Source organism: Salminus brasiliensis, chromosome 3 (genome assembly GCF_030463535.1).
Source record: "Salminus brasiliensis chromosome 3, fSalBra1.hap2, whole genome shotgun sequence".
NCBI classification, from domain to species: domain Eukaryota; kingdom Metazoa; phylum Chordata; class Actinopteri; order Characiformes; family Bryconidae; genus Salminus; species Salminus brasiliensis.
The window spans coordinates 21,979,765-21,998,329 of record NC_132880.1 but is presented as its reverse complement, the minus strand read 5'-3'; the positions used below and the strand labels follow the sequence as shown (position 1 = coordinate 21,998,329).

Here is an 18,565-nt window from a genome sequence, read left to right as displayed (position 1 = left end):
TATGACTTTGCAAAGACTGAATATCCTGCAGGTCCACTATTCAAATCAAATCAAATTTTATTTGTCACATACATAGTCATACACAGTATAACTTGCAGTGAAATGCTTTTATGACAGTCTGCCCACATCAAGCTATACAATAAAGATCTACATTTAAACTTAACTAAACCTTAACTTAATGAAGTAAAATGCAAAAGTGCAAAAGAAAAATAAAATAAAAAAATAAAAATAGAATAAGTTACATTTAAGTTAAACAATAAAATATAAAAATATGAAAATATAGAAATATAAGCAAAAAAAAATAAAAATACAAATATATATACACAGATGAAATAGTGTATTCAAACTAGCTAAATTATTTTACAGTTTAATTTCCCTTCATTTTAATTTCATTTTTTTACTTTTTAATTTAAATGTTATTTTATTCTTTCCCTTTTTAAAAAAAAAATATTTATTTTACGAGGCCTCACAGGAGTCTCCTCCACGTCCTCCATGTTCCTGTAGCCGCTTTGCTACTTCCTGTTTGGGGCTGGAGCGAGCCCACCGGTACTTCACAATGTCCACGTCAAAATTACCACGAGCCAAGACTTATAATTAATATTACAATAGATTAATAATTAATATAATAATATTATCATAATGTTGAGATGGGGACAAAGCGTTAATAGGAGTTAAGGCCGCTATCCGGACCACCTCACACCAAAAGACGAGATGACGGAAAACCTCCGCTGCAACTCCAGCAAGACTCGCGTGACTTTCTTCCGACGCTGGAAATTAGTCAGTGAGACATGACATACAGCTTAAAATGAACACGGTGTGACACACTGATCGGCCCTGGTGTTTTACGAACACAACCCTTCTCAATAGATCATCAATAATGCTGTACTGCTTGGGTGCTCGGCGTGTTTTTGTCTGATCAAGCTTTTTTATTATTATTATTATTATTATTATTTTTATATAAAGCTCTGCCGTGATAATCACAATATAGCTAAGTAACAATCGTTAAAAAAAAATGCATTAGTTATTAAGTTATAATCACGCAGCGCCGGCCTGCACGGCGCGCACACGTGAGCTCCTCCACCTGACCTGCAGCGCTGTGTGTGTGTGTGTGTCCGTCCAGCGGGACGGGACGGGCCCGGCCCCTCTCTGTGCTGGAATCCTTCAGCCTGCTAAACGTTGCCTCCTTCGTAAATCATTTTTTAGCTTATGATGTAACATAAATCCAAAATGAGTGTGTGCAATAGAGTTATTCGTGTGCAGCATCTTATATCCGGTTTAATTCGTTTTGATTAGACTACAGTTACGTTTGATAGGCCATTATAGGCCTTTATTATTTAAAGAATATCTAATGTTATTTTGCATGCAAATGTAAGTTGCACTTATGCAATGTTTTTTTTTTTTTTTACATACTTTTTTATATTAGAGTAGAGGAAAGTCATTCACACATCATTTTTGTAGCCTATTTTGCAGATTGTTGGTGTTTTAATCATTTGCAGTTGCATTCTTAATAAACAGATTTCTTAAATATTGGCCAATGCTGTTCATTAACAGCATTCTGAACAGATTTCGGTCATTCAAACAACTCTTCGTTGTTAGAGATCAGTTCTAATGGTCTACGTAGTCATTTTTTTAATGTCAGGTTTAAATATGGCTTGGGCATAAGGACAGTTTATGGGGCAGGCCAGGTCGGCTGGGGTAGGGTCCAGCTGGATTTTTAAGGCCTGATCTAAGCTCCACGGTGAAAGCTGCATTTAAACCCTTCAAAAAGGACGGCGCCCCTTTAAACACTATTCGAGCTGGACTCCTTGTACCATGTACGCTTCTGTAATTGCATTTGCACATAATTTGGGAGGCTCATTCATATATTAGAAAGTATACACCATTTTAACAAGACCCACAGATCATGTATATACCATGTGACCATGCTATTCTCAGTAACAGCAGGAATTACAGAAGGTAAGTTACCCCAGAGTTATTAGTATTTGTTGCTTTATTTAAACATTGGGTCATCATATGTTCATACTGGTTGAATTAGAGTCTGTGATGTGTTCCAATAAGTCAGAAAGATCTTGTGATGGCCTACAGATTCAGCAGATTCACAGTAGTTTCTAAGAGAAGATCATGCAGAAAATTTATTGTGGCTTGAAATCAACATCCATATCCAGGATCTGGTCAGGTTCACACAATGTGTCCAGAAACAACACAAACAGATGGCAAATGAGCACGAAATCAAAACAACTGCTCAGATTACATTTACTCTGATGGAATTCCAGTAAAGAAGAGGACTAGAAGACATACTGGAACTTATGCTGTCTAATACTGCTATATGCCAGTCCAGGGGTCTCTGTCTTCTTTGATCGGTCTATAGGGGATTGCATGGTTTGCTGTCTCTGTAAAGTCACCTGGGGTCATCGTCCATGTCGACTAACACCCGAGCCAAGGGTCCTGCCTGTTCGTCCTTGATATGAAGGAGACCTTGCGGGCCATCTCTGTATGGTAGATTCTCTTGCAGTTTTCGTAGTTCTTCCTCTGTCTGAGTCTGAACGGCTTTTCATAATAGCGGCCACGCTTTACAGTGTCAATGACTCCGTCCATCGCCAACACCCTGGAGCAAGAAAAGACAGCTGGATTAAGGATGAGATGCATGGGTCACCCATTGCCACTGCAGCGAACAAACATGCACTGGTTAAACAACCTTCATTTTTAATATCCACACTCGTCCACTTTAATAATGGCTCACATCTGCCCGCATTCACGAAACCTAGCATCACCCCTGGCCACACCCACCCGCTCTATCAAGGTCATGCCTGCCTGCATCTGCCCCCTTAAACACAGGCTAGTGCCTGCGCAGACCTGCCCATGTTCAGCCTTTGTCATCTTGTCTTCACCTGCAGAGATTTAAAAAAAAAAAATCTCTTCCATTTAATTCCATTTACAAATGCCTGCCTGAATGTCTGACATTCTGCACATTTTAAACACTGAATGATCCTTAACCAGAACCTAATAATACATACGAGACCCTGCGAGAACAATAAAAGATAAGAAATTCAACACCCAATTCCTGTGTGATTAAGTTATAACCCCCCACAAGTCCCTCCATGACTTCGACAGATATTCCAAAGCTTTAAATTTCTTCCTTGATCGTGTGCTTTGGATCATTGTCTTGTTACATGGCTCAACCTCAGCTCACAGACAGGTGCTTTGACATTCTCTTGAAGAATTCACAGTTCCCTCAATGGAAGCAGAATCCAGTAGACCACCTTTGAGCTTTGGCAGATCTGGGGCTTTAAAGCCTGAAAGTGCTCCTGAAAGGTCTGCAGGAATTGTGCGAGACAAACAAGTCAACTTAGGCCAGAATCTCAAAGAAATGTTGTCAGCAACCTTGTGGAATCGCCGCTGTTCCGAGAGCAAAGCAGGCCCTACTCCTAATGAAGTGTTTGGTATGTGTGTGTGACTGATTTACGTGTCCGTTATTCGATCCTAATCAACGCTGAAAAAAAAAAAACGTTACCACACTTTTATACCTTGTTCTGTGAATGTGAGGTCTTTAGGGTGGGGTAGGATTTTAAAAGCCCTGTAGTGTAGAACAAAAAACCCGCAGCCTCGCCCATGTGTAATTTAATGCACAGGCTAACCTGGGCTTAAGCCAATGGGCCCACAGTACCTAAGGACCTCCGGCTGACCACTTTTGTAAGACTGATATAGACTTAATATAATGTAGTAACAGAGATGATGAGTGTAAAGACAGTTTAGCAGGCTCTGTGCGAGGCCTGCAGCCTTAGTGCAATTAGGTGCAGGTGTAGTTCCTTACCTAAACACTAGGTGGAAACACATTGGCAGTTTTAGAACCGTGAACCCAGAACCTTGTTAATAGGTGGTGTCCCAACTCACTAGCAGAGTCCGTTGATCGTGTGTTTGCTGTAAATGGAAATGTATGATAAACACTAATCTGTAAACACTCGTGCGCATGAAGAAGAATCCAATTCTGCCACAGAATCGAAATTCACCCAAACAACTCCAGCAAACTAGGCTGTTATGGTGGACAGGGACTGTTCACGTACTAGCTGCAATGTCTTCAATCATGAAAACTTGGGACTTCCATAATTACCAGTCTGTCCCTTTTATAGTAAATGTGGTACATTGTGTACACTATCGGTGTTGACTTAAGCATCACAAACCTGATCTTTTTCACAGACAGCTTATAGCTGTAATATTGTACCCAGGCACGCAAACGTTCAACTGACAGGAGCTTCATTTTATTTCAGAGCAGATATAATAATTCTTTGTTTTGCAGTATTACTGATCTCTTACACCTGGATGTGGCTAGATGTTGATCTGCATGTATGTTATTTGCTTTAGATTATGTATTAATCTTCTTGTGGGCTTATTATGGAGAGATCTATAGATTGCAAGCAGTCTATTACACAGCAAATACATTTTCACCACATCATCCCTGTAACCAGCTGTGAATTTAGAAAGGAGGAGGATGAGGATGATGATGATGCAGTACACATTATTAGACTGATGATCAGACTGATGAGTGCCAGGTGTTGAGCTCTGAGGTCAGACCGGTCACATGACCTCACACAACGACTTAGCACGTTCATGCCGGTTTATCAAGACCTCTACAAAAAAAAAAAACATCAAAACGTGTAGCTTAAATACCTGTTAAGAGAGCTATAGGCAGCATCAACGTTCCCGCCTCGGACCATCACTGTCCGAGCGACGAAGCGAAGGTGGTTCGCCATGTTCCACGCGTTGTCCAAAAACCAGCGACCGGGCGGAAAAGTCGAACAGCGAATAAACGTTCCGCCATCAGACCAAGCCAAAGGCAAAGAAATCCCTCAACCTGAGCAGAGAAGGAAGCGACCTGACTCTGAACTACTGTTCGACAACTGTACAAGCTCAATGACTATTTAAATAAAATACATTAATAAATGAATTTAGAAATGTATGAAAATTTAGTGAGATGTACTAATAAGGAGCTAAAATGTATTTTTAAATCGATAAAAATGATGAAAGAGGTCAACGGCCAGACTGGTTTGAGCCACAAAAGCAACATGGCTTTATACTGATGTTGGGATTATTCAATAATGAATTATTTGGTGTACAAATAATTGAACCTTTTTTATTTTTAATAAACAAATTGGGTAGTAAACAGCAGAAAACATGTTATGTAATATGAAATATTTTAAATAAATAAATAAATAAATAAATAAATAATAGCGAGAGGCATCCACCTACAGAGCCGGATTGCCACCAGCAGTTCCTTGGCACGCCGTTCGCTTAAGACGTGCGCCGCCTAGCGGAGCGCAGTTTAAGGCAATGCTGTGGTTCCTGGATTAAGACGCTGGAGCAGTGCTGTTGTTGTTGTGGTTGTTTACATTAAACCTAATACAGCTTAGTTAAGATATATCGCTATATATTAAAATCATAATTCACAACTTTTTTTTTGTTTTTATCCAAGTCAGAGTCATTTCAGAGACTTTCTAAATTACTGTTTTATACAAGAGCATCTCAGGTGTTGTTGCGACCTGTTGTGAATAATCAGGTCAGCTGATTACAGATGAGCTTATCTTTAAATAAACGCTATTAGGAAAGAGGTCATTCATTAGGAGGAAGATCGCTGCCTGTTGATTCTGGGGCTTTTATTTATTTATTTATTTATTTATTTTTTTACAAGGTTTTAGGCGAGTTTGTACAGCAAATGATTTATTACTGAACAATCCCAACATCAGTATAAAGCCTTGCTTTTCTTTTTTTAAACAGTTTTAATGTGGGTCTGGAATTTACAGATTCTCCTTAAAATATTTGATTGAAAAATAGTTACGTGTTAGTGTAACTTCTACGATTAAAACTAAGTTATATGGATGAATATAGACATATTCTCTATTTAATGTGATAGAGAAACCATCAAACTGAGCAGAGACGTTGGCTAAAGGCGAAAGAGCTGTAGTAAAACAGCAGACATCTTGGGTTTCATAAAATAACATAAACTTTATTTCGGTTAAATAAATATACATCTAAGTTGGATTAGGTCATTTATCCAGGCATAGTAAGATTTAAAGTGTAAAACGACTTGTTGCAGTCGTTAGCTTATCCAAAACTCCGGCACGCCTCGAAACTGCTGGCCTGAATCTGTAGGTGTAGAGCTGCGGCTGGCTCTCCTGCTCTGCAGATGGATAACGTTGGATAACGGCACAGGGTTTTCACCAAGCACTGTATCCCTCCGCCGACCACCACGACTATACATCATATAACTGACTAAGAACTTAAGAAAACAAGAACGACCTAAAATGAAACCGATGAAGACAAAAAATACACAATAAGAAAAAGACAAATGGCCAAGAAAAATAACCTGTGAGCGGGGAGATTAATGCGCTGGGCTGTGTAAGGAGCTGGAGAGGGAACTGCAGGCTGTGTGCAGTGAGCGGGCTTCTGTGAGGCAGCAACCAGCTGCTCGTTAAGGAACTAGAATTTGGCGGAAGGAAATGCTAACTGAATTCAATTCAGTTCAAATCATTTATTTCTTTCTTCATTTATTTATTCTATAAAAGCAATAGAACAACAAAGGTTGTGTGTTAACGTAAAATAACTGCACAGCTGTGGTGAAATAGGCCTGTAAAAAGTGTTCACCCCCTTGGGCCCCTCTTTTGTTGCTTTCATTAATTGAATCATGGTGAATTTATTGTATTATCTTACAAGAAATAACATAAAAAAATATTTCATGTGAAAACAGGTGTCTTGGTGACCTCCCTCACTATTCTCTTTCCTGCCCGGTCACTCAGTTAGTGAGGATGGCCTGCTGTAGGCGGATTTTAACCATGTGCCATATTTCTTTCATTTCTTAATAAAGGCTTTAATTTAAGTCAATGAAATGTTCATTGACTTTGATTTTTTTTTTTTATACTCTTCAATAAATTTTTCTCTGAGTTGCATGGAGTACAATGGGAAAGTCCAGGGAGCTCAGTGCAGATCCGAGAAGGGTGATCATAGATTTTATAGAAGGAACGTCTCTTGGAGGCATTTCTGTACAACTGCAGACTTGAGATCATCAGATCAAACAACTGTACATACCTTTTTTCCCCCTATTATTTTACGATGTAGCCACCTTGCCAAAGTCTGAAAGTACACCCAGATTGTCACATTCAGATGAGAGGAGGAAATTGGTTTCAGATGGTCAGGAACAGCCCATAGCTCGGCCATAACCTGAGAGCTGAGAGCATCCAAGGAAGAAGCCCCTGCTCCAAAACTGTCACTGTTATCTCTTCAAGCTCAGTGTTTGCAGCAACAAGAAAAAGCCTTCTTAAGGAACGTTTTACGCTCAATTGAGAAAAAGCTGGCCTTGTTTGGCCACAGTGATCAGTGATATATTTGGAGGAGTAAAAGTGAGACATTCGAATCCCTATGTTCGAACTGTTAAGCATGATGTTGGTTGCATCATTCTCTGGATTGGTTTTCTGTCACAGGAACGTTGCACAAAGATAAAGGTGCACGTATTTGTCACTGTACACTGTACACTGTACAGCGAAATGTGTCCTCCGCATTTAACCCATCTGGTAGTGAACACACACTCACATGTGTTAGGGGCAGTGAGTACACACACACACCCAGAGCTGTGGGCAGCCAACTCCAGCGCCCGGGGAGCAGAGAGGGTAAAGGGCCTTGCTCAAGGGCCCAACAGTAGCAGCTTGCCCCCAGATATATGATATATGAAGAACTCCATATATCATATGTATACTTCATATATCTTTTCACTTTGTGCAATGTTCTTGTGACAGAAAACCAATCCAAATAATGATGCAACCAACATCATGCTTAACAGTTCGAATATGGTCCCTCAGAATTCTTTAGTGGTAGTAGTAGTAACATTAGATAGACAGTTGAAACCTGAACACACTTGGGTGATCCAACAGGACCCCAAACACCCATTATCATTAGGGAAGCAGGTTATCATTAGGTTTTTGTAATGGCCTTGGGAAGATCCTGGCCTTTAACCTTCTAAAACATATGTGGACTGTGCTTAAAAGTTGGGTCCATGCCAGGAAACCTAGTTCTGCTTAGAAGAGTGGTTGGTATATGTTATACTCTCATCAATATGTTTATATATATATATATATATATATATATATACACATTCTCACAGAATATCAGTGAGACATTAAGGTTAGTGCTGAGTGACTGTAGGAGTTATCTCATTGAAATGCAGTTGCCTTACAGAAAGCGTTCAACAAGAGTTTAAGAAAACAGACTAAACTTCTTCCACAGACTCCATTTCGACTAAAAACACACACACACACCCCCCCCCCCCCCCCTTCTTTTTTTTCCCTCTGCCCTTCTTTCCCATTCTCTCCCTGTCCTCATTTCCCTCTGTTCGTTTTCCAGGAGTATCAGTTATGCCAGACATGCTGAAATGGAGCTGCTGAAATGTGCTGGGGGGATGAGGGAGAAAGAGAGAGAGAGAGAGAGAGAGAGAGAAGGAGGTGAGAAGGGAAGAGTGGGGGGAAAAAAGAGAAGTTGGTAATTACCTCTGAGCATTTGAAGCGGTGTGTGTGTGTGTGTGTGTGGAGGGGGGTCTCAGTTTACACTACCTCCTCTATTTCTACCTTTGACCACTCGAGCTCTCCATTTGCCTTTCATCTCAGTCAGACGTTTTTTCAGGTCGGCCCTCTTTGTCAAACACGCACCTCCATTTGGAGATGACCCTTTTTATGGTCACTTACACACTTCCAAACAATTTCCTTTCATTTACCGTGAAATGGCTGACATTCTCCTGCCCACCCACCCACCCAACCTCCCCAGCCCAGCCCAGCCCAGCCCAGCCCAGCCCCCCTTGTCTCTCCCTGTCTCTGCACCTCAGTCTCGCTCGCTCTCAACATCAGGAATGTACCGATGTGTTCTAAGCCGATGAAGATGGAGGGATTACAGGGAGGCTGGAGAGATATGAAGACACTGGCAAGCAAGGAATGAGCAGAGTGATGATAAACATGTGTGGGCGTCATCCTCATTGTGGAATGGTCAGCATGTAGTTCAGTTAAGCATGAAAAAGTCCTTCAGGTCTCTGTGTTATTTCCTATCAATATCTTTACACATCTAGGGTGAGTCTAGGTCTAGTTCCCTTTATTGTTTCTCCGTTTATGCTGGTAAAAATGCCCTTTTTTTTTTTAGCTCCCAGTGGTCCAGTGGACTAAGGCAGTGCCAATGATCCAAGGATCGTTGGTTCAAGCTTGGTTATGCTGCTTGTCATCGGCAGTCAGAGTCAGAGAGAGCACAGTTGGCCTTTCTTTTTTTTCTCATGTGCACCTTAGATTTGTTCAAATCAGAGATATTCATTCTTTACTCATGCGTAATGGTTTGGCCCTCACATTCCTCTCTGTAGGAGCTCCTCGTGTAATCTTATTTTGAGTGATGAGATGAGATTTACTTTACCCGGTACTACTAGCATATTATATGCTGTCAACTATCCTAAAAAGTTAACTGTAGCCTCGTGTAGCCTCCACCCAGCGCTTCCTTGTTTGCATTTCATTTACACTTGAACAGAACATGGTCAGGAACCATCTCTCGCCACCTCCAAAAGCATCACAGTGGTAGTGATAGCTAAAGTGCAGGATAGGGCTTTGTGGTATGTGTTAGCTAAGCAAAAAGACACCAACTCAGCACTGCCCATTCTTCAATTAACACCCTTCCAACAGTAAAGTATTGGGGTGTCAGTCTCATCTTGTGGAGGTGGAGGTTCATCAGCAGGAACTGGACAATTTGTTAAACCTAAAGGATGGGAGGATGGTATTGAATGAGGTTTTTCAAGGAATGCTGGCAAATACATGGTACATTTTGAACGTGAAAGTTTATGTGCAATAAAAAATACACATATATTTCTATAAATATTGAACACATCTGATACATCTAAGATCATACACACATCACAGATAAATCAGATTTGTGTCAGTTTAAGGCCAGAAAGTTGCGTTGACATTTGCGTCCAATCGAACTAGTCCCTTTGTTCAGGCTGTCAGCTAGCAGTGCTGGTTCTTGTAACGGGTTTTGATTAATTAGTCAAAAAAATCCTGGCTCTGATTTTGGCAAGGTTCTGAGTTTGCTTTCACACTGTACTGCTGCAAAAAATGGCCCACAGACTCGCCTCGGAAAATGTGGTGAAGTTTCCCCTTTAAACACGCGTAGTACTAAAGGCTAAGCCAAATAACTGAGTGCTGCACTGGTGTCTCCATTTGTCTTCCTCAGTTCACAGTGAAGTGCTGAGTCCTCTTTAGCTCAGCTCATTAGCACACTTTTCTATTGTGCGTCAGTCGCAGCGCAGTTACTCCATGGACATACAATGTTGTTGTGCGACGGGGAGAGAGTGTCGGTAACTGTTTGCGTTGAGCGGTCGCCACAGTGTTCGCTGGTTTATGAGCATGCTGTGACTTCCTTTGGCTGGGGTGACAGGTCATGTCGTACACTACGGTTTATTCAGGGCCCATGAGAGATCATTAAATCAAGCAGCACTGGCAATGTGTTGTTTCCATTACACACTATGGACAGCTCCTCAGCTCTCTTTCGGAAGCCAGAGATTAAAAATGGGCCTCTCTGCTTGAGACGTCCCGGAACAATACTTTGCTTTTTCGAAATGCAGAACTAAGAGCATGATTATACAGTTTTAACATGGTTAGAACCGCTGTCTACCGTTTCTCTATGCTGGTGGCTCTTGTTCGGTGGACTCTAGAAGAGCCACTTAACCATGAAAGAGAGATTTACGTTCCTCATGTCGCTGTTAAACAGGGACAGTAGGCTTCAGGTCGAGGAGACCTGATGAACAGGAGACAACAGCAGAGATGAGAAGCAGTGATAAGATGGACTAAACATCAGTTTGTGCAGTTTGGTTTGAATGCTAACAAGCACTGACATGCATACTCTAGCAAAGGTGAGTAGAGTAGTCTAAAGCCTGTACTCACGTAAAGCTTCTACAGACATAATTTCCCCAAACAGATAAACAATCACGTGCTTAATATAAAGATCATTCATAAATGAGCACTATAATTGGGTAGACACTTCTAGCCTGCAGATTTACCAGAAAACAACCATGGTGTGTGTCGGACAACTTGTTTCGCTAGTATTTTATTTGAAGTTTTTACATTTGTATGTGATTTTTATACTATTTTACTCTTATCTTTTTAATCCCTTTGGTCTAAAATCAGACAAACTTACCAACACAACCAACTTAACGCTATTAAATTAAACACAATAAGAAATGTAGAGGGAAAAAATGAGTAAAAGGTGAGTAAAAGGACTTTCAATTCAATTTAATTTTATTTATATAGCGCTTTTTACAACAAAAGCGATCCAGGTCTGAGCCTCTTTTGAGCAAGCTAGTGGCAACAGTGGGAACGAAAAAACTCCCTCGAAAGGAGGACCCATCCTCCTCAGGTCGGCACTTTACTTCCTTATCAGTATTCTGGAGCAGTAGTTGTTCTCATTAAAGAGGACAAATTCTGAAAAACCCCCGTTTTCAATGCTTGTGTTCCTACGTTTGGGTAATCTGCAGTGCCTACCAAACCACAAAACAGGACAACAGGACAGGACTACCCTGTCAGTTTCATGTAGGCTACCCAGGTGAGAAATCCTACTTAGCTCAGGATGTGCTCCTGTTCCTACACCAGAGAAGGTGAAACTCTTTTTAGAATAAGAGTTGAAACACCCTCTTTGAAGTATCTCCACCCAAGAAATTTCAAACAATATCTCCTACCCATTGAACTGTCCTACCAATGCTTACTGCGCATGCGCACATCAGTATTACGGCATGATTCATGTGCTTGGCCGCCCGCCCATAATTTCATCCTACCTGGACTTTCCGCATTTCATCAGTGCAGTATTTATAATATGGTATTTATAATATGTTTTATTGTGTTTTTATGTTAATTGCTTGATTTAACTGTATTATATAATTGTGCACGTTTGTACAGAATCGTCCAAAATATGTTTCAAACGTGTGCATAGCAGTCTATCAGATTATTCTAGCTACCTGTAGAGTAATTTCGTTAATGCCATTTCTCTACTAAATCGCTGGTGTAAGCAGAAAAAGTAACAAATAACGCGCTGTGTAATTTCCCTATGAGTTGCTGCCTCTCTATCTGTAAATGCGCGCTGTGGTAGGACAATCAGAATCAGATTTATTGGCCAAGTATGTTCACACACACAAGGAATTTGTTTAGGGACTCTCTAGTATAAACAATATACAGCGACATATAATTTACAGACAATACACAATATACAGAACAATAGTATACACAGTATATCTATAAATATGCGCTACGGAAGGACATTTCGATATAGTAGGACAACTCGACAGAACATCAGCTAACGTTCTTATAGCAATGCTAAGACCGAAGCACTGCTCCGTTTGTGTGTATGTGTGGGCAAACAACTTTGCGTCTGGCTGCTTCACTGGGTCAGTACAATGTGCAATGCAGGACCGGCAATTAAAATTCTCTTAATTCAGTACCAATTTTCTTTGGCAGGACTGCAGACGAGAGAATAATTAAGTATAAAAATAATTACGCTGTGCCTTCCATCTGCTGTTTAGTAGGTGCAGCAGACTACAGCTGGGAGAATGGGGATGTGAACTCAAGGTGAAGTAAAAGAACTGCAAACAGTGGAGAAATGAGAATACATTTGGAAGGAAAGTCTGAGAAAATGCTTATTATTATTATTATTATTTAACAGAACAGCCACTAAGAAGGTGTTTTTGTGTGTATTTTTTTTTGTGTTTATAGAAAAACAGACTTTTAGTATAAAAGACTTTTTAGACACTAGTGATCTGTGTTCACTTAGGAAAATGGGAATAAATTGTGATATTTAATACTGGATTAATGCTTGTCGGGCTAAATCTAAATGATTAAACTCATTATAGGATGAGAGGCTGAATAATTAGCTGTTAATAAGACAGTACTGTGCTGTACTGTACTGTACTGTAGTGAATTGTGGTAAACTTCGGCCGTTAGCTGTCGTTTGCTCTCGGTGAAGCAGCGCAGGGCGCGCGGAGTGTAAGCCCCGCCCACCAAACAAAACCCACGAGCCGCCTACAGAACTTGAGTTCATAGAGAGCGAGAGAGAGAGAGAGAGAGAGAGAGAGAGAGAGAGCGAGAGAGAGAGAGATCTACATAGACACGGAAAATAGACCAGAGAGAGAGAGAGAGAGAGAGAGAGAGAGAGAGAGCGAGAGAGAGAGAGATCTACATAGACACGGAAAATAGACCAGAGAGAGAGAAAGAGAGAGAGAGAGAGATCTACATAGACACGGAAAATAGACCAGAGAGAGAGAAAAAGAGAGAGAGAGAGAGAGAGAGAGATCTACATAGACACGGAAAATAGACCAGAGAGAGAGAAAGAGAGAGATGGAGAGAGAGAGAGAGAGAGATCTACATAGACACGGAAAATAGACCAGAGAGAGAGAGAGAGAGAGAGAGAGAGAGAGAGAGATCTACATAGACACGGAAAATAGACCAGAGAGAGAGAAAGAGAGCGAGAGAGAGAGAGAGATCTACATAGACACGGAAAATAGACCAGAGAGAGAGAAAGAGAGCGAGAGAGAGAGAGAGATCTACATAGACACGGAAAATAGACCAGAGAGAGAGAAAAAGAGAGAGAGAGAGAGAGAGAGAGAGAGATCTACATAGACACGGAAAATAGACCAGAGAGAGAGAAAAAGAGAGAGAGAGAGAGAGAGAGAGATCTACATAGACACGGAAAATAGACCAGAGAGAGAGAGAAAGAGAGAGAGAGAGAGAGAGAGAGATCTACATAGACACGGAAAATAGACCAGAGAGAGAGAAAAAGAGAGAGAGAGAGAGAGAGAGATCTACATAGACACGGAAAATAGACCAGAGAGAGAGAGAAAGGGAGAGAGAGCTACAGATACACTAAGGAGAGAGAGAGAGAGAGAGAGAGAGAGAGAGAGAGAGATCACATAGACACGGAAAATAGACCAGAGAGAGAGAAAGGGAGAGAGAGCTACAGATACACTAAGGAGAGAGAGAGAGAGAGAGAGAGAGAGAGATCTACATAGACACGGAAAATAGACCAGAGAGAGAGAGAAAGGGAGAGAGAGCTACAGATACACTAAGGAGAGAGAGAGAGAGAGAGATCTACATAGACACGGAAAATAGACCAGAGAGAGAGAAAGGGAGAGAGAGCTACAGATACACTAAGGAGAGAGAGAGAGAGAGAGATCTACATAGACACGGAAAATAGACCAGAGAGAGAGAGAAAGGGAGAGAGAGCTACAGATACACTAAGGAGAGAGAGAGAGAGAGAGAGAGAGAGAGAGATCTACATAGACACGGAAAATAGACCAGAGAGAGAGAAAGGGAGAGAGAGCTACAGATACACTAAGGAGAGAGAGAGAGAGAGATCTACATAGACACGGAAAATAGACCAGAGAGAGAGAGAAAGGGAGAGAGAGCTACAGATACACTAAGGAGAGAGAGAGAGAGAGAGAGAGAGAGAGAGATCTACATAGACACGGAAAATAGACCAGAGAGAGAGAGAGAAAGGGAGAGAGAGCTACAGATACACTAAGGAGAGAGAGAGAGAGAGAGAGAGATCTACATAAGCACGGAAAATAGACCAGAGAGAGAGAGAAAGGGAGAGAGAGCTACAGATACACTAAGGAGAGAGAGAGAGAGAGAGGGCGAGAGAGAGAGAGAGCTGCATTCAGAAGGCAGATCTACACACACAGAGACAGAAAGTAAGGAGGAGGAGGAGATTCCTGAAAGAAAAGGGACAAGAAAACGTCCGAGTTTCTGCCAGCAAGTAATAACGGAATCAGCCATCAGTGAAAGAGGGAACCATGGAGGGAAAAGTCACGGACTTCTCTGGAACCTGGAAAATCAAAAGTTCAGAGAACTTCGAGGAGCTGCTGAAAGCACTCGGTAGGTTTTATTACTTATGTGTTTATTTAGTTTTGTATATTTATAATTACATATATCTATTACTAAATAAATCTATCATTGTTTAATCGCCTGAAGGACAATGTTTGTTAATAATCAAATCAAATATGTTTAATTACATGTGAACACGATTCTTTACTAATCCACCGTCCCTGAGTAGCTGTACAAAAAAAATTATATATTTTTTTTTCACGTGGGAACAAGATACCATAGTTCTGTTCATCTCAAATAAACACTGAATTAAACAATCATGGTTGATTCGAATGATTAATTTAGTCTTTTAACATTGCCTTTCCTTTCACCAAGGCTTTTTGAGGCTGCTATCTTTCTAAAGTCTTGCCCTGTGTAGCCTGTAATCAGAGTTACAGCAAATGGGCTTAACACAATTCAGTGCAGTTCAATGACCGGCCTTGTTTTTCTTAGTCTGTATCAGTTTAGCATTTCTAAAGGCTTTTAGGGCAGTTGACTGAGGTGCTGTGCTTTTGCCTATGGGGCTATAATGTCTCCACTGCAATTTACATCCCAGTTCAGTAAGTCTGGGGGAGCCAGACCATAAAAAGAGCGAGTAATGGTTGAGTATTGTCAGGTAAATTTCCTCCCCGTTAGAAAGCATTGTAATGAGGAATTCGGGACTAATTTGCTTCAGCGCTTGTAGGTCAAATCTTGGCCATCATCAACACGGCAGGACAAATGGCTCCCTCATGAAGAAAAGCTGGAATTCGGTGATCTTCTGGGAAAATACCCCCCCCCCCCCCCTCAAGGAAATAAGCTCTGTAATGAAACCCCAGGCATGGCGAGATATTTGTGAATGAATCAAGCGCTCCCTGGCCTTCCCAAAGTGGGGGAATGGCTTTTGATTACCTCCAGGAATATTCAGGGGGAATGCTTTCCATCACAATTGGCGTGGGTGTGCTCATTAAGGTGCGGAAATCTACCCCAGGAGAGAGTCTTTTGATGTGGCTGTGTGTGAATGGCCTCTCATTCCCCATCCCTCGTTCTCTATGTGTGTGTGTCTGTCTGTTCTGTAGGTGTAAATGTGTTCTTGAGGAAGATTGCAGTAGCAGCCGCGTCCAAGCCCTCCGTGGAGATCTCCCAGCAGGGTGAGACCCTCTCCATACAGACCTCCACCAGTGTACGCACCACCCACGTGTCCTTTACCGTGGGACAGTCCTTCAGCGAGACCACTGTGGATGGACGGCCATGCACGGTAACTTTGCGCCTCTGTTCATAGATATCTAGATCTCTGAGAACAGCGTTTCCGTTTCAGAATTCACCACAATTTTAAAATATATTCAGCAGATGGAAACAGATGTTTCCTCTGTTAGTCTAATCTCTGTTTGTCATTTAGGCTATGCAGTGTATGAGAAGGAGCGCCTTTCAAAGAATCTGTTACACGTTTATCAGCTAACTGCTTTATCTCTGTGTTCTTCCCCTCAGAGCTTTCCAAAATGGGAGACAGACAGAAAAATCACATGTGAGCAAACACTGCAGAAGGGCGAGGGGCCCAAGACTTCCTGGACACGTGAGCTGACCAATGACGGAGAGCTGATTCTGGTTAGCTAATCATTGTGATTGATTACATAAGTGCACGTTATGTTGTATGTAAATAAAGCCTGACTGCTAGTCATGCCATATGACTGCTAGCCCAACTGCTAGTCATGTCATATGACTGCCAACCCAACTGCTAGTCATGCCATATGACTGCCAACCCAACTGCTAGTCATGCCATATGACTGCTAGCCCAACTACTAGTCATGTCATATGACTGCTAGCCCAACTACTAGTCATGTCATATGACTGCTGGGCCAACTGCTAGTTATGCTGTATGTAAGTAAAGCCTGACTGCTAGTCATGTCATATGACTGCTAACTCAACTACTAGTCATGTCATATGACTGCTAACCCAACTGCTGGTCATGTCATATGACTGCTAACCTAACTACTAGTCATGTCATATGACTGCTAGCCCAACTGCTATTCATATCATATGACTGCTAAGTCTACCGTTATACATGTAATATAACTGCTAGCCCAACTACTAGTCATGTCATATGACTGCCAACCCAATTACTAGTCATGTCATATGACTGCTAGCCCAACTGCTAGTCATGTCATATGACTGCTAGCCCAACTACTAGTCATGCCATATGACTGCTAGCCCAACTACTAGTCATGTCATATGACTGCTAGCCCAACTGCTAGTCATGTCATATGACTGCCAACCCAACTGCTAGTCATGCCATATGACTGCTAGCCCAACTACTAGTCATGTCATATGACTGCTAGCCCAACTACTAGTCATGTCATATGACTGCTGGGCCAACTGCTAGTTATGCTGTATGTAAGTAAAGCCTGACTGCTAGTCATGTCATATGACTGCTAACTCAACTACTAGTCATGTCATATGACTGCTAACCCAACTGCTGGTCATGTCATATGACTGCTAACCTAACTACTAGTCATGTCATATGACTGCTAGCCCAACTGCTATTCATATCATATGACTGCTAAGTCTACCGTTATACATGTAATATAACTGCTAGCCCAACTACTAGTCATGTCATATGACTGCCAACCCAATTACTAGTCATGTCATATGACTGCTAGCCCAACTGCTAGTCATGTCATATGACTGCTAGCCCAACTACTAGTCATGTCATATGACTGCTAGCCCAACTACTAGTCATGTCATATGACTGCTAACCCAACTACTAGTCATGCCATATGACTGCTAGCCCAACTACTAGTCATGTCATATGACTGCTAGCCCAACTACGTGTGCTGGAATTCATGTCTGTTTCTTATGTCTTTGCTTTGTTTCAGACCATGAGTGCAGGAGATGTTGTCTGCACCCGGGTGTATGAGCGAGAGTGAGGGGTCGGCCCGATGGTCCAATGGCTCGTCTAGCTACATCCCGGCCCTCTTTTTTTTAATTACTCACTTATATGGTTGTTCATTGTCACTGACAGCACCTTCCCCCCATTTATATGCATCATTAGGACCCTTGGGTGTGTCTGAGATGTGTGTGTGTGTGTGTTTTGTGTTTCAGTGTGGATGTGTGTGTGTGTGTACTTCCTGGCTTCACACTTGGATATCAAATGCAAAAACTGTATTTATTGTGAAGCGTTCAACAGTTTCTACCGGCTCACAACAGTGAAAATCTGCATGGGTTTATTTTATATGAGGTTTAGGATCAATAAAACATGTTAACATCCACACACACACACATGCATAGTGGCCTTTTTTTTCGGCTTCTGGTAAATCCGTTGGCTCCGCTGACAGTGACAATTCTGTGGTTGGTCGTACTGCAGTCGCTAAATGACAAACAGATGTTTCTGCATGCTAAGTCACTGCTTATGTAACAAAAAAATGAGGACCTTACCTTCCTTCCTCCTCTGTCCTCGCTGAATCTAAGTCTAAAATCACTGTATGAACATAACGAGCCCATGTCCTGCATTTGTCTTATGTATTTATTATCTGTTAATGATGTTTGTGTGACGTTTGTAACACTGCTTATAACTGTAGTGCGAATGGGCGGGGCTAAACTGTTGTCATCTGTGACTAGGCACTAGGTAAATATGTTGGCCTTGGTAATATGAGCTAGTTTTAGCTCGCTTAGCGTGG

General features: G+C 41.5%; 2 protein-coding genes across 2 annotated transcripts; one reads left to right on the top strand and one right to left on the bottom strand.

Annotated features, from left to right (window-relative positions):
* Nucleotides 1-2,105: 2,105 nt before the first annotated feature.
* mrps21 (mitochondrial ribosomal protein S21) lies at nucleotides 2,106-4,779 on the bottom strand. Its single transcript, XM_072674671.1, has 2 exons — nucleotides 4,666-4,779; nucleotides 2,106-2,605 (listed from the first exon to the last, which is right to left on the bottom strand). The coding sequence occupies exons 1-2, from the start codon at nucleotides 4,746-4,748 to the stop codon at nucleotides 2,425-2,427; spliced, it is 264 nt and encodes an 87-aa protein (XP_072530772.1). The 5' UTR covers nucleotides 4,749-4,779; the 3' UTR covers nucleotides 2,106-2,424.
* Nucleotides 4,780-14,749: 9,970 nt separating this feature from the next.
* Nucleotides 14,750-18,159, top strand: crabp2b (cellular retinoic acid binding protein 2, b). Its single transcript, XM_072674670.1, has 4 exons — nucleotides 14,750-14,924; nucleotides 15,971-16,149; nucleotides 16,380-16,496; nucleotides 17,765-18,159. Exons 1-4 carry the CDS (start codon nucleotides 14,843-14,845, stop codon nucleotides 17,813-17,815), a joined length of 429 nt encoding a protein of 142 aa, XP_072530771.1. The 5' UTR covers nucleotides 14,750-14,842; the 3' UTR covers nucleotides 17,816-18,159.
* The last annotated feature ends 406 nt before the right edge of the window (nucleotides 18,160-18,565 follow it).

Excerpts from the sequence above, each read along its gene's own strand:
- mrps21 (XM_072674671.1), bottom strand. The coding sequence starts at position 4,748 with ATGGCGAACCACCTTCGCTTCGTCGCTCGGACAGTGATGGTCCGAGGC. Across the intron at positions 2,606-4,665 it reads GCCTATAGCTCTCTTAACAG|GGTGTTGGCGATGGACGGAG; the intron begins GTATTTAAGCTA and ends TTCTTGCTCCAG.
- crabp2b (XM_072674670.1), top strand. The coding sequence starts at position 14,843 with ATGGAGGGAAAAGTCACGGACTTCTCTGGAACCTGGAAAATCAAAAGT. Across the intron at positions 16,150-16,379 it reads TGGATGGACGGCCATGCACG|AGCTTTCCAAAATGGGAGAC; the intron begins GTAACTTTGCGC and ends TCTTCCCCTCAG. Across the intron at positions 16,497-17,764 it reads ATGACGGAGAGCTGATTCTG|ACCATGAGTGCAGGAGATGT; the intron begins GTTAGCTAATCA and ends GCTTTGTTTCAG.